The sequence below is a fragment of the Phlebotomus papatasi genome, chromosome 2 (assembly GCF_024763615.1).
Source record: "Phlebotomus papatasi isolate M1 chromosome 2, Ppap_2.1, whole genome shotgun sequence".
Classification (NCBI taxonomy): Eukaryota; Metazoa; Arthropoda; class Insecta; order Diptera; family Psychodidae; genus Phlebotomus; species Phlebotomus papatasi.
In genome coordinates, this window is record NC_077223.1 from 92937772 (window position 1) to 92952849 (window position 15078).

At 32.3% G+C, this 15078-nt stretch overlaps 1 protein-coding gene across 2 annotated transcripts in view; it reads left to right on the plus strand.

The window, feature by feature from the left end:
- Positions 1–15078, plus strand: part of LOC129802421 (lachesin) — a 217274-nt gene that overhangs the window by 199755 nt on the left and 2441 nt on the right. For both annotated transcript variants that reach the window (XM_055848204.1, XM_055848205.1), the window contains exons 4-6: positions 11059–11266; positions 11360–11650; positions 14226–14510. In XM_055848204.1, coding sequence (XP_055704179.1) covers positions 11059–11266; positions 11360–11650; positions 14226–14510 — 784 coding nt within the window. The remainder of the gene's footprint in view (positions 1–11058; positions 11267–11359; positions 11651–14225; positions 14511–15078) is intronic.

Genomic DNA, 15078 nt, shown 5'->3' on the forward strand with positions numbered 1-15078 from the left:
ATATTAAAATGTTCTGAATATATTCATATCTTACATATCGAAACGCATTTAGTGAACAACTCAATAATAAACCATTCTAAATTGATACAGAAAATATTATATTATTCAGTTGGGGATGTTTGTATGTTAAACAAGATGTGTATCCTTGTTCCCAATGTAATCATTTGAATAAAACTCTGAGTTTGCATTTTGTGCAACAACGTTGATGTTATTCCTATATTGAATTCTGTTAGCAATTTAGCAATTCAAATTGAACAAATACTAGAGAAAATTGTCATTATTTAGGTCTTTTCCAACTGAATACTGTATACAAACTCTTGTTCAGTGTAATCCAATATACTAATTTCCAACTTCATATTTTGAAGAAATTCCATGTAACACTGTAAATTAATTCGAAAAACATGCTAATTTTATAGTTGAACCTTTAAGCATTTTTTTCTCAAATTTGAACATGCAAAAGAGGTACAATACAGAATAAAGCTGGTAATAAATGCAGATCAGCTTATTGTAAGCAATGTTCTCAATGTGTAAAAATATATTAGAGCTTATTTCCATAAGAAGTATAGAAAACATACAAGATTAAAAGATTGATGTTTACAGATCATTGCCAAAAGCTACCTACTTATTAAGCGAACCATCATACACTCCTTAATTTTCCCTGAATTGTTAATACTTTCATCGGTCTATTCTAGCATTAGAAGTCAAACAGTTAGAGATTATGATTTATATGCTTCGGAAACGAAAGTTCTTTAAGTAAGGTGTCTTTCCTTATGTGATATACAGACTTATGGCCTCTACACACTAGTAGAAATTTCTTTAAAAAATGCCTTTTCAAAGAACAATACTCATGCATAATATTTTTCATTAAGACTAAAAATTATTAGTCATTGGTATTGTCAGAAAATTGAATTAATTTTTTGGGCTATTTTTGTCCCTATCGCTCGTAGAGGTAAAAATACACCGAATTAGATTCTGTTGGATTTTCCAAAGTCAGATGTAACACGTTTCATTGTTTTTGTTTATCGGTTAAATTTTTATAGTTGATTTTTGGTCCGCAAAAAGTGTCTCGTCGTTAAAGGGTTAAGCCGCAAATAGGGGAAACTGGGGCAGTGATAAATATGGTGTAGTTATGGACACTGCGAGATCTTAATTAGATATTAAATTTCAGAGAACTAAACGTGGACAAGGATGACGATAGTATCTATAAATTCATATAGGTTTAGTTCTCTGAAATTTAATATCTAATTAAGATCTCGCAGTGTCCATAACTACACCATATTTATCACTGCCCCAGTTTCCCCTATTTGCGCCTTAACCCTTTAACAATGAGACACTTTTTACGGACCGAAGATCAACTATAAAAATTTTACCGATAAACAAAATCAATCAAACGTGTTACATCTGACTTCGGAAAATCCAGCATAATCTGATTCGGTGTATTTTTTACCTCTACGAGCGATAGGGACAAAAATAGCCCAAAAATTTAATTCAATTTTCTGACAATACCAATGACTAATAATTTTTAGTTTTAGGGCAGAATCACATTGACAGTAAAATGCTCACCGTATTTCGTTAATTTACGCATTGCCATTGCAATTCTTACGCAAATTCTCAATTACCGTATTACCTTATCTCATACTCGGTGCCACTAGGTGAAAATAATATAAGAAAATTGAAGAAATAAAACGAAAATTCGATATACGGTAAGAAAAAAACTGTACGATTAATTTCTCTTACAGTTTTTTTTTGCTCACCGTTTATTGAATTTTCTTTTTATTTCATCAATTTTCTGATATTATTTTCACCTAGTGCCACCGAGTATGAGATAAGGTAATACGTTAATCGAGAATTTGTGGAAGAATTGCAATGGCAATGCGTAAATTAACGAAATACGGTGAGGCTACGGCGAGCATTTTATTGTCAATGTGATTCTGTCCTTAATGAAAAATATTATGCAAGAGTATAGTAGTTATAGTATTAGTAGTATAGTAAAAAATTGAAAGTATAAAAAAAAATAAAAACATTTTTTAATATCAGAATTTAAAAAATTCCTATTTTTAAGCCTAAATATTTACTATATAGCAAATAGCTGTAGACTTGCAAAAAATATCCTAGATTCCTTCAATCTTCTACTTTGCAATTAGGTACGTAAAAACGTAACAAAAATATAACTTGGGGTAGTCAGGAAAAATTACTTTCTTCATGGGACACCGGTGTTCCAATCGTCCCTAAAGGGTTAAGGGTAAATGAACTATGCAACATTTTCCTAAAATTCAGTGCGTCTTTGGAAAATCATGTTAAGTTTGCGTATTTCGAAAGTGTTTACTATTTACTGCCTTAGTTTCCTCTACATATGTCCTTTGAGCCCAATATTATGATAGTGCTTATCAAAACCCTTAATGTAGGTAAAAGCTTCTGGTAAGCTTCAGCGGAGATATTTACTGGTAAAGTCTGATCTCAATGAGAAGTCACCAAGTTATGCCACAATAACAAAAACTGGGATTATTATGAAGCTCACCCAAATGGGGGGAAGTGGGGCAGCTTTGAATGTGGAATGTTTCAATAGAACTAAGCCATATCATGAGGTAATCTAACTTATCAATCTGTTTGTGCAGCTAAATTATATCATAAGGCTCAATTTTATTTAAAAATAGGTTAAAAATCCCAATTTCAAAGCTGCCCAGTGCCCCACTTTCCCCTATTGCAATACTGATCACAATTATTTTTATATTGCTTGTAATGCAATTTATATTGTGCTGTGTTGTATATGTAAAAGAAAATTGGCACAAAAGCATTCGAAAATGCACCAGAGACTACAGAAAAATCATTATGTTCACTGGTAGGGCTGAATGTACATGTATAATATTTTTCTGTATTTGCAACTCGTATTCAATAAATTAAGCTCTTACGTATTCACATATTAAATTATCCTTTGAAAAATGTGAAGTAAAAGCAACAAAATAGAAGATCTCATATTTGAAGTATTTGACTTCTCGATGGAAAAGAGTGTCTTATTTAAGGCGAACTCAAGAAAATCGTTTATATGTCTAGTGTTGCAATAAGTGCACTTTATTCTTCAATTTCAATTGCAAGTTCATTGACAGATACTTTCAGAATCATGTGTCAATATATTTGAGCATTTCCTTATGACTCTTGGCAATCCGTCTTGTTGGAAAACGCGAAGGTAGGTTTTTATTTTATATTCACCGCTCCACCTATGCCATATGTCTTATGTACTAATGCAAGAGGTGAAGTAGGTTGATGGTATCTTTTGTTCTATCATGTGACATTTTTCTTTAAAGGGAAAATTAAATTGAATTTAATGCTTTCCTCAACGTTGGGTATAAATGTGTGTAATATAGTAGAAAATGTGAATAGGGGATGGTGGGTGAGTGTGACTCAAAAGAAAATGCAATAATGACAAAATTTCTCTCGTAAACTCAATTCAAAGTAAATTTCATATTTTTTGCAGCTTTGCCTTTTTTCTTACCTTTACGCTAATTTCCACCATCATCATTTAGGGTTAGGAAGGTGACGAGACTCTATAGCGCGAAAGCTATTTTTTTCCACCCTCAAACACGTGATTCATATTATGCACTCAAAAAAATCCACGGTTAAATGGGTATGTAAAACAGGGTTTGTCTATCAAACTGATGCCAAACCCTGTTTCAACCTAAACGTGGCAAGGTTTGATGTACTAGTATTTTTTAAACCCTGTTTCAACCAAACCCTGAAAAGGTAGAAAGTCAAATCCTGTTATGGATATTGATTTACCTTGCCGTCAGTAAACCTTGGCAGGAATGAAGACCAATCCTCGTCACGATTATATTTCAAACCCTGTTTTCGTCAAACCCTGGCAAGAGTAAACCATAATCCTTGTCAGGGGTATATTTTAAAACCTTTTTCTCAGTAAACCTTGGCAAGAATGAAGACCAATCCTCGCCATGTTTATACCTTAAACCCTGTTTCGTCAAACCCTGGAAGGAGTATGGCTTAACCCGTAACACGGGTTACACTCAATCCTTGTTTCCATCAACCCCTGGCAAGCGGAAAAACAACCCTTGTCATGAGTTTATTCAAATCTCGCCTCTTTCAACCCCTGGATGACTATTTTTAACCCTTGTTAAGATTAAAATCAAATTTACTTGGAAAATAATTAAATAAAACTAGAAATTCTTATTATAATATTTTGCATCACTAAGGAAATAAAAAGTAACGGCTAGAATAAAAAGTTTATACTTTAGTCGTTATTTTCTTATTTTCTCAGTGAAGAAAATATTATAAAAGGAATTTCTAAGCCTTATTTAATTGTTTTACATGTAAATTTGACTTAAATTCTAACAAAGATTGAAAAATGATCTCCAAGAAGTTTACTTAAGTGAGATTTGAATTTCTCATATACATACATCAGTGTAGAAGTATAAAAAAATTATAATTAGGTTAAGTAAACATTTAGAATTTATTACAATAAAATCGTACTTGTTTTTCTAACAATACATCATTATAATTCCTTATTTTACTATTAAATAATTACAATTTAACACAAATATAAGAATTTATAACTCCTAGTTATTTCATTACTTTAAACTTTATTATATTATTATTTTTTTAAGGTATCGTAAAAATATCTGTTATTTAAAGCTTTTTTAAACAATATTAGCAAAAACTAGGGAGTAAATTTTACAACAGCATGAGAAAAGTTATTTTCAAAATAATTAAGCAAAAACTTAGGAAAATCCATCAAGAAAAATTGACAGTATTTGTTTACTTATATATATTTTTTTTCAATATTTAATCTTATCTCAATGAAAAATAAATCAATATATCTAGATTACCTTACAGCTTTATGGCGTCTACACACTAGTAGAATTTTTTTTAAATGCCTTTTTTAAAAAATTCTGACGTTTCTACCTACAAGGATATGGGAAATTTGCTTTAAAAAGGCATTTTTAAAAAAAATTCTACTAGTGTGTATACGCCAGCATGGCGTATACACCCTAGTAGAAATTTTTTGTAGTATTGCAACTTTAAAAAAAATATATATACAGATTCTTTGATAACAAAGTACAACATGTGAAGAATATTTTCTCATCTAAAAGCTTCAACCCAGTGAGAAACTTTAGGATAGAGCCTTTACAAATTTATTTAAAGCCAATTGAGAAGCATCAACTGTAAAAGCTCTTTTTAAAATCTCAATTTGTGAGATTTATATGCCAAATTTTTCGAAAACTAATGCATCAATTTCATCGAAAATTTGCATACTTCTAGAGTTGATTGTTTAAAACTTAAACAAGGATTTGTTTTTTTTCCTTGGTCATACCTTATTTTGCACGGCGAAATGTAGTGTAATATACGCCATTTTTTCTTGTAAAAAATGCTATTGAAAACAAATTTCATGTTTTTAAACTTTCGTTGAAATATAACTTTTACTCAACTGCTAATAGCAAATATTTAGTTTTCTGATTTCAGAGAAAAATTATGTGAGTTATGTCTCCGAAAATCATTTTAAAAGATCAGCCTTTTAAAATTTGTAAATGAAAATTTTAGAAAATATTGTTCTAATGTTGTACTTTTATGTTTCAGAGTTGGATTTGAAGATATATTCTTTATTAATATTTTAAAAAAATTAAAGAGGGCATATTTTTTGGTTTCTGAAACCTACGTAATTCCTGAAATTAATCAATCCTGCTTCAGCCTGCACCACTTCAAAGGATGTGTAAGCAGGACGGTGGCAATTATTTTATTTTGCACTTTCCACTGCTCCCTGGCGTGTTTCTGCTCTCTCCTCTTGAAATTTTAGGTAGAATTTCCATGTTTCAGTATGATCCTCTCGTTCGAACTTCTGCAAATCTGGAGTTCCGACATCTAAGAAAAAATGGTATAACATAAACTAAAATTACAAAATTTATCTTAACCGTTTAGACATGTAGATAGATAGATAGATAGTTGTTTATTCATTAGCAATAAATGAGACTAAATCCCGTGGAAAATAGAAAACGTATAAAACGGTTAACTCGAGATTAAAAAAAAAAGAAGTTAAAACGTAATCTTGGCACAGTTTAAAATTCAAAAGTCTTTAGAATATTTTGTGGTGAACAGCATTTCACAGTTTATTCACTAAAATCATGAGAAATTTTATCGATTTTTTTTATAAAATAAAGATGAAGATATGAAAATAATAATTTTTAAAATTTCGTGAAAATCCCGTTAAAAATACAGAAAACGCCGCACTTTAACTTTGGATGCGCACACTTTACACCAATACTAACCGTGGCAAGGATGAAAATCAACCCTTGAGAGATTAAAACACTTAAAGTTAACTCAAGGTTAAAACAGGGGTAAAATCCTAATCTTGACACGGTTTAAAATTTAGGCGTACGGAAAATCCTCAGTGAACAGCATTTTCACGCTTTTTCCACTAACACCTTCAAGAATTTCACCGATATTTTTTATGAAAATTAATTTCTCACTGTTTATTTAGGCATTGATGGTGGAAAATTGGGATAAATTCTGTGAAAACTTGAGGAAACGCCGCACAATAGCTTTAAACGCGCACACATTGCACCAATACTAACCGTGGCAAGGATGAAAATCAACCCTTGAGAGATTAAAACACGGTTAACTCAAGGTTAAAACAGGGGTAAAATCCTAATCTTGACAGGGTTTAAAATTTAGGCGTGCGGATAATCCTCAGTGAACAGAATTTTCACGCTTTTTCCACTAAAATCTTCAAGAATTTCACCGAGATTTTTTTAGAAAATATATTGCTCACCATTTATTTACACATTTACGGTAAAATTGACCCTAAATTCAGTGAAAATCTCATGAAAAAGAGAGAAAACTCCGCACTTTGATTCTTGACGCGCACGTTTGGTTACAAAATTGAAAAGAAAATTAAGCACCACTTACCACAGAACTTTTCACAATTCACTCTTCTATGTCGCTGATATGTCCCTGGGTGGTCACTGGGGGTTCATATTGAGCCCCAATCCCCGAAATGTCAACGCGAATGCCTCCATTCTTTGAGGCACACTGAACACTAAACACCATTTTTCTCTTACTGATTCCACTTGACAAGTTTACACGAGAAACCCTTAAATGCATTAAGAATCTCGCCATGATAGAAATTTAAAACCATTCAAACCTTGCGCAAGATTTAAACTGATGTGTTAAGGTTAATAGTGAAATCCTTCACTAAAAAAAGGAGTTAAAATTGCTGAAACAGGGTTAACTCATGTTTACAGTTTAAAACCTTTTTAAAATTAAACCGTGACTAACCCTGTTTATAGTCAATTTTAAACCTTGCCTCAAATAAGCTCTTTTTTGAGTGTGGATATTTGTAGGTGATCCAGCATCTCGTGAATATCTACTTATAGAGGGATACACAATACTCACAAGAGAACATTGGTGTACGAACCAATGTCTACAATGCGGAATACGAAGGAGTATGCTCAACAGTCTCTTGAGATGAAAGGCAAAATGAATAAACGGGGGTGTGGGATGGATGATATGGAAAGCACTCAAGCTGATATGTGCTTCTCATTCACAGAAAATTGTTATTTCAGAAATATGCAAAAGAATACCCAATGTAGAGGAAAACATCAACAGACAGAATATTTTCCACCAAGTAGAAAAAAAAGGAGGTACCCCTTGCGTCAGTCTTTTGCTTTTATCGCGAAAGGTGAGCAGGAGAGATCTGCACCAGAGAGTTGAAGTAGGAAAAAAAAACGGATTTTAATATACTTTTCTCAAACCACGGACAAATGATCAGATTAAAATTAATTTCCGTCATTCTTATCCACTTAGGATTTATGCTCTCTCCGTTTTGCTTGGCTATAATCGCTACGGTGAAAAAGGGGTCTGAGCGAATGAAGATATGAAAATTGCATGAATGCCACCTGCAGATTCATGAACCTCTCTCTCTCTTTGGTGATTTTCTTTCCTGTGGTGGTACGGCTAAAAGAAATATACATATAACACAAAACTTTCGTGCACCATAACCAAGTTCTATATAACTGGGTGAAGATACGGTATTGCTAAGATGGGAGAGATTCTACTTTAATTTATTTATTTGTTTTCTCATGTTTTATATCCCTCCAACTGCCACGTCTGGAAGTGACTGGTTGTGCATTATTGTGAGATTACCAGGAGAAGACAACATAAATCTGCAAATCGATATAAATTGGATTTCTCAAAGTCGTTAAAATACGAGTAAAACTATAGCGCAAAGCTGGTACCAATTGCACCCGGTTCAAACCCTTTCTCTCAACCAATAAATTTAATATCGAAGATTTTCTCCCAAAATCTTCACACGCAACTGCCAAATCACTGGAGGTTTTTGCACCACCACAAACTAGTGGAGTACACGAAAGTGTTATGCTTTCACAATTTATCTTATCTCACTCGATAACACACTTCATCTCAGATTAGATCATCACAAATATTGAATTTACGAAGCTCTACAGCTAGAACGAGAATTGAGATATTGCCAGAAATGTCTTCAGCAGATTCTTACAATAAATGCCAGAACACAATGCATCCATACACAGTTCAAATACTTGACACTACTAAATTGATGAATAACTAACACACAAAGGGAAAGTGGGGCACCTTTGAATATGGGGCAGCTTTGAAATTGACATTTTTAACCTATTTTTTAAATAAAATTATCATTATATAATTTAGCTGCACAAACAGATTGAGAAACTAAATTACATTATAATATGGCTCAGTTCCATTTAAACATAGAAGAAAAATCCAATTTTAAAGCTGCCCCACATTCAAAGGTGCCCCACTTCCCCCTATTATTAACATAGAAATTTTATTAAAGCTCAGAAATCCTCAGGAGAAACTAGGTCAGTGGTAAACATGGGGTAGTTGTTAACACTGATTTTCTACGCCACTTGGACTTATATCGACCAACTCTTCAATGGACAAGGATCCTTATCTAAGGAAAACAAATTAAATGAAACTAAGCCTTATCAAATATAAGATAGCTTCACTATTGGTTTGTGGAGGTAAATTCTATCACCGTAAGGTTCAGTTTCATTTAAAAATAGGAGACCAAAAAATGTATTGTTTACAACTGTACCATGTTTACTACTGCCCAGGTCTCCCCTAAGTCGTAGAATATTCCAAAATCTTCTCGACCATCTTATTTATTGCTTTTTTATATAAAGACTAGCAATAAGCAAAAATTTAAAGTTTTCATATTCCAGAAGTTCATAATAATAAATAATGGGGAAAATGTAGTACGCACAGGATGTAGTCCTTTTCGCAAGCAAGATTTCTATGCAGGCAGTATTATTTTTTTCCTTTAAAAGGATGAGACTATCTACCCCATGCCATGTGGCATTAAATGCACAGAAAGCAAAGATATGTTAACTTAATGAGGATTTAAGCACTAGACAATTGCATCACAGTAGAAGTGCTTTACTACTTAACCTGTGACATCCTCCAATAGTAATACACCAAATACACCTAACGAAATCAAATTAAGAAACTAGCACAAAATGAGTGAAATGAAGATCCGATCAGTTTAAAATATTTTGTACTTGGTCTGCATACACTGAGAAAAAAAAGGGTGCGATTAACTTTTTTTCCTCAGAACTTTAACAACTTTTAGGTGTAAAAATATATCAACATTTTTTAATGTTAATTTTACACCTTTTTAAGGGTAAAATTAACATGAAAAGGGGTAACTTTAACCCCTAATACACCTAAAAGCATATTATTTACACCGTAAAATTAACATTTCAGAAATGTTATTTTAACTTTTTCGGATTTCTCTCAGTGTAAGAATAATTTATATGGTAGTGAGCTGTATTTATAACGAGAACCATTTTATACAAATTTGGTCAAAATTGGCGCGAAGTTTAATTAAGTTCATTACTAATTTTTTAATGAATACTCAGTGAAAAGGGAAAAGCCAAAGGAAAAGCATTTTTTATAGTACATACACTGAGAAAAAAAGAGGGTGCGATTAACATTTTTCCTCATAATTTTAACACTTTTTAGGTGTAAAAATATATCAACATTTTTTAATGTTAATTTTACACATTTTTAAGGGTAAAATTAATATGAAAAGGGTAACTTTAACCCCCAATACACCTAAAAAGGGTAATATTTAAACCGATTTTGGATCAATACTGCAGGGTAAAATTAACATTTCCAGAATTTTATTTTAACTTTTTTCGGATTTCTCTCAGTGTAGAAGAAAATATTTCACAAAATTGTTTGTAAATGTTTTTATGAACTCCAATTGGGGAGTTATTATATGCTATTAAATCGTGTAACCGGTGTAACTCAATAAAAAGCTCCCAAATGTTTGGGCTTTTTTCACAAACATTTTTTTTTTCACATGATCAATTGGACAGCATTTCTTGCTCTTTTACAAAAACTTTTTCGTAAGTGTTCATAAACACTTAAAAAAATGTTCGCGAAATTTTGCCAAATGTTCGTAAACTTTCGTCAGACAAACAGAAATGTGCAAACAAATAGTTAAGTCAAGTCATATCATGTTCAATCATGTTTGTATGATCACCACTGAATTCTTATTTTTTGTACACCCTAATAATTCCATTTTGTATTTAAAATCTTGAAGACTCATTAGAGTTGAGAATAAATTAAAAGAAGTTGACACTTTTATTGCCTTCTGCACTTGGACAAGTTAAAAGGGAGAAATTCAGAGAACCCATTAATGAATCACAAGGAAATGGTGATCTCATTATTTTTATTATTGAATCACAAAGATCTTGAGCAGTGGCTCAAAAGTTATATAAGATGTAAAAACACAATTTTGGATAGAATAAAGTGGACATCGAGAGAAGCAAGAAGTCTTCTTTATTTCTCAACATTCTGATTTCCCCGCTCGGAAATCATAATTAAATGTTTGCAGAAGAACAAAAATGCTCATCAAATGCTCAATTAGAACAATGTTTGTGATAATTACAGACTTTTACGAACTTGTTTGTGGGTTATATACGTTGGGCACAATATATTCAATAAATAATAAATATTTCCACATTATTATATATATAAAAATTTTATGTTTTTCAGGTTGCGTGGATCCACATTGACAGGCAAATGATACTGACAATTCACCGCCATGTGATTTCCCGCATTCCTCGGTACAGCATAACATACGACAATGCCAATACGTGGTTGCTTCATGTGAGTCAGGCGCAACAGGATGATCGTGGTTATTACATGTGTCAAGTGAACACGAACCCCATGATAAGTCAAGTGGGGTATCTCCAAGTTGTGGGTGAGTCTTGTGGGGGTGTTCTTGGGGGGTGCTGTTGTGTGTCAAAATGAATTTCCCATGTCAATTGTATGTGTATGTCACTCCCGTTGACAGTTCCACCAAATATCCTCGACATCGAAAGTACTCCCTCTTCTGTAGCCGTACGTGAAAATCAGAGCATCAACATGACATGTCGCGCCGACGGATTTCCCACACCAAAAATCATCTGGCGCCGAGAGGATGGTCAATCGATTACGGTTGAACGAAAAAAGAAGGTCATGGTGTACGATGGGGAGCAATTACAGCTCATTAAAGTGAGTCGCAATGAGATGGGTGCCTACCTATGCATTGCTACCAATGGGGTACCCCCTTCCGTGTCTAAAAGGATTATATTAGATGTCGAGTGTAAGTTTCATTTATTGTCACGTTAACCAAAACCTTGAAAGAGAAATATTGTTATATCTATGAAAAATAATTTAGATAAATTAACCATCAAAACATATTAAAACATGAAAACTTATACATTAATAATACACTTCATATATTACCACCTTTGATTTGATTGCATACAGTAGACTCTCTCAAAGTTGGGCATTTATAAAACTCATTATCATTGTATATTCCACGAAAAACCGTAAATAATGAATATTTCCAGCAGATTTATTTTTATACGGGCTTCAGACCTGAGACGTAGTCATATAGCTTACGCTTAACTGCTCTAATTTTTCAACAATCAAGATTTTTTGGAAAAATTTGACTTAGTATTGGATTATTAAGGACAAGACCTATTAAATTCTAAAAGAGCAATAAAACTTATTGCAATTTAGGATTTTGAGACCGTCGAGAACTAGGTTAAACCTCTAGTATGAAGATGGCTTTATTTGCCTTTTTTAACAAACTTAATCAAACGTGAAAAATTCCAACAAACTTTTATTAAATGTAACTGCCAGTTAACTTAAGAGGTTACGTAGGTCACGCAGACCTTAAAAAAAAACAGCACATTTCCTTGACATCTATTTTCGATATAATATGAAAATGTTTAATTTGAGGTCCAAGACAAACAAAAATTCAACAAATCAACTATATATCTATTTTCTGAAATTTTTATTTCAAAATTTTAAAAATTCTGTTGTTTGGGACCTGGAGACAGTTTTTTTAACATGCTTTTCGGTGGACAAGATATCTTGGAGTATATTCATCTGTCGCCGAAAAACTATATTAGCTGATGAATTACACTTGTTCTAACTCGAACTTTAACGGTAGATTATTTTTACTTTGATTACGTGGTGTAAAGTACGCCGAAAATTATATTTTTTGTATAAAATTCCGCCAAAAATTCAAATTTGTTTTTTTTTTTTTTTAAATACCATTCAAGTACGAGTTTAACTCATGAGCTAACAGGAAATATTTTATTTTATGATTTTGGATGAATACACTCTGAGAAATCTTGTCCACCGAAAAGTATGTTTTTCAAAAAAAAAAGTATTCGAAAATCACACAATATAGTTCAATGTTCACCTTTTATATTTATTTTTAATATTTTTATTTAATTTAATATGTTACGAAAAATAGAGAAAATATAGTTTTTTCTAGTATTTTTGACCCACGTAACCCCAAAAAAGCAGATTTTTAAAAGTCAAAATTAACGTTACCGAGAGTCTACTACTGTAATACCAATTTATTGACATTGCTGTCTTTTATGATAAATTAGTGCAGAATTGATTTTGTTACTTAGATACAGTTGACTCTCTCTCAATCGGGAATATGGGGCAAAATGTCATCCGGTTTAGCGATAGAATTGGGCATCAAAGCCATTGTAAATTCCACAAAAAGCGCTCAATTATAAAGAATCACGATAAAATAGGAAGAACTACAGCGAATTTGAGCGAATTAGCTTCATAATTAAACGTGAAAATTGTCAACAAAATTTGTCGCGCGATTGAAAAAGAGCCGATTGAGTGAGATTCTACTGTAAATCATATCCGCAGCAATTTATTGTGATACATAAACTCGACCAAAATTTCCATTGTGCCCTTTACTAATCAAAAGGGGAATTCAATGGATCAAGTGGTAGAGCTCTCGCTCTATGATGCAAAGTGTTCCGGGTTCGAATCACCTATAGGTCACCAGGGTTAAAGGTGTTCGGATTATATCCAGTGAGCTTCACTGCACTTGATTCCACGGTGCATGGGATTGACAATCCCATCCCTGTGTAAAAAAAATAATAATGGATATTTCGAACTCCCCTTCTGTGAAGGTCCAAGTTCCTCTATGGAACGTATTTGGCTGACTATGGTTCTGTTTAATATACGCATTGTTGATTAGTTGATTTTCATTTTACCGAATATCCTATTATCCACATAGATATTCAAAAATATAAATTCAGTTACTAATTAAAGAGAAACCCATTGATAATGCATCACATTACATAGATAAAATCATACAATATTCTGATATTGGAAATTACAGAGTCTAAATTCAAAATTGATGTTGTGTAATTCAATCCTGGTGCTTCAGCCTCATACACTAAATAATTTGGTAAATCGATCAAATAATTATATTTTATAAATATGGTTTCAGCCCAATCTATTTTAATACAAATATATAGATCGGAGTAATTAAATAAATGACTGGAGTGAGTGTTACTTCAAAATTTCATTTTGTTGTGAAAAAATCAACTTTGAGCTTTAATTGGTCCTATTTATAGATAATTTATCAGAATTTTCGAGATAAAATCGAAATTATATTGGCTCAACTGACTTTTTATTTTTTTCATGATGAGAGAAATTATTTATCAATAACTGATCAAATTTATTCGTATAATACATTTTTGGAAATTGCATGTATTTTTGACGGTGAATGATTTTAAAAGTGAATTTAATTGTATTTTTTCTTTAAGTTTTTTTAATATTTAATTAATACCAATAACTCTTTCAATTTTAATAATGATATTTTATTCTGTTTTGTACTACAATTTCAGTTTCACCAATGATCTGGGTTCCTAATCAACTGGTAGGAGCACCGGCTGGAACGGATGTCACCATTGATTGCCATACAGAGGCTCATCCGCGTGCTATTATCTATTGGGTGTACAATTCTGTTATGGTGCTTCCCAGTAAAAAGTACCTAATCGATTACACAGAAAACTCATATCGAGCACACATGAAGCTGACAATCAAGAACATCCAGCATAGTGATTTCGGCAATTACAGATGCATATCGAAGAATTCATTGGGCGAAACGGAGGGATCAATACGAGTTTATGGTAATTCAGACTATACTTTCGCATCATTCCCTATAAAAATTGTTTTGCTTCCATAAGAATGACATAGAAATTTCCACATTAAGTCATGGACTTCTTCGTGTAGTTTGTAAGCAAACTTACACACTGAAAATTTCCTTATTTTTTTCAAAGAATTCCCATTAAACATTCTTGATTAAGATTTCTCAAGGTATTACATGGGGTTGGGGGGCTAAAAACTTGTATTCTTTTAAATAGATACAATTAAAATAAATAAATAAACAGATTTTAGAGAACACTTTTGAAATTGAGATTATGTGGCGTCCGAGTGGAAATAATTAGATAGTTGCGTGAAGGTGAACTGAGCTGAACGTTTATTCAATCCTTGGTTTATATACAATTCTGATCCTTAAGAGAGGACCGCTAATTCATAGTTCATAGTCTTACTAGGCTTACTGGACTTTGCCATCCTATTGTAGCCCATATCCAATAGTTGGTACATTGGGCTTCCTTTATCATACATTATTGATTATAAAGAACCCCAGCTAAAAACTATCATTGCAGGTATAGCAGATCAGTAAGAGAAGCTCCC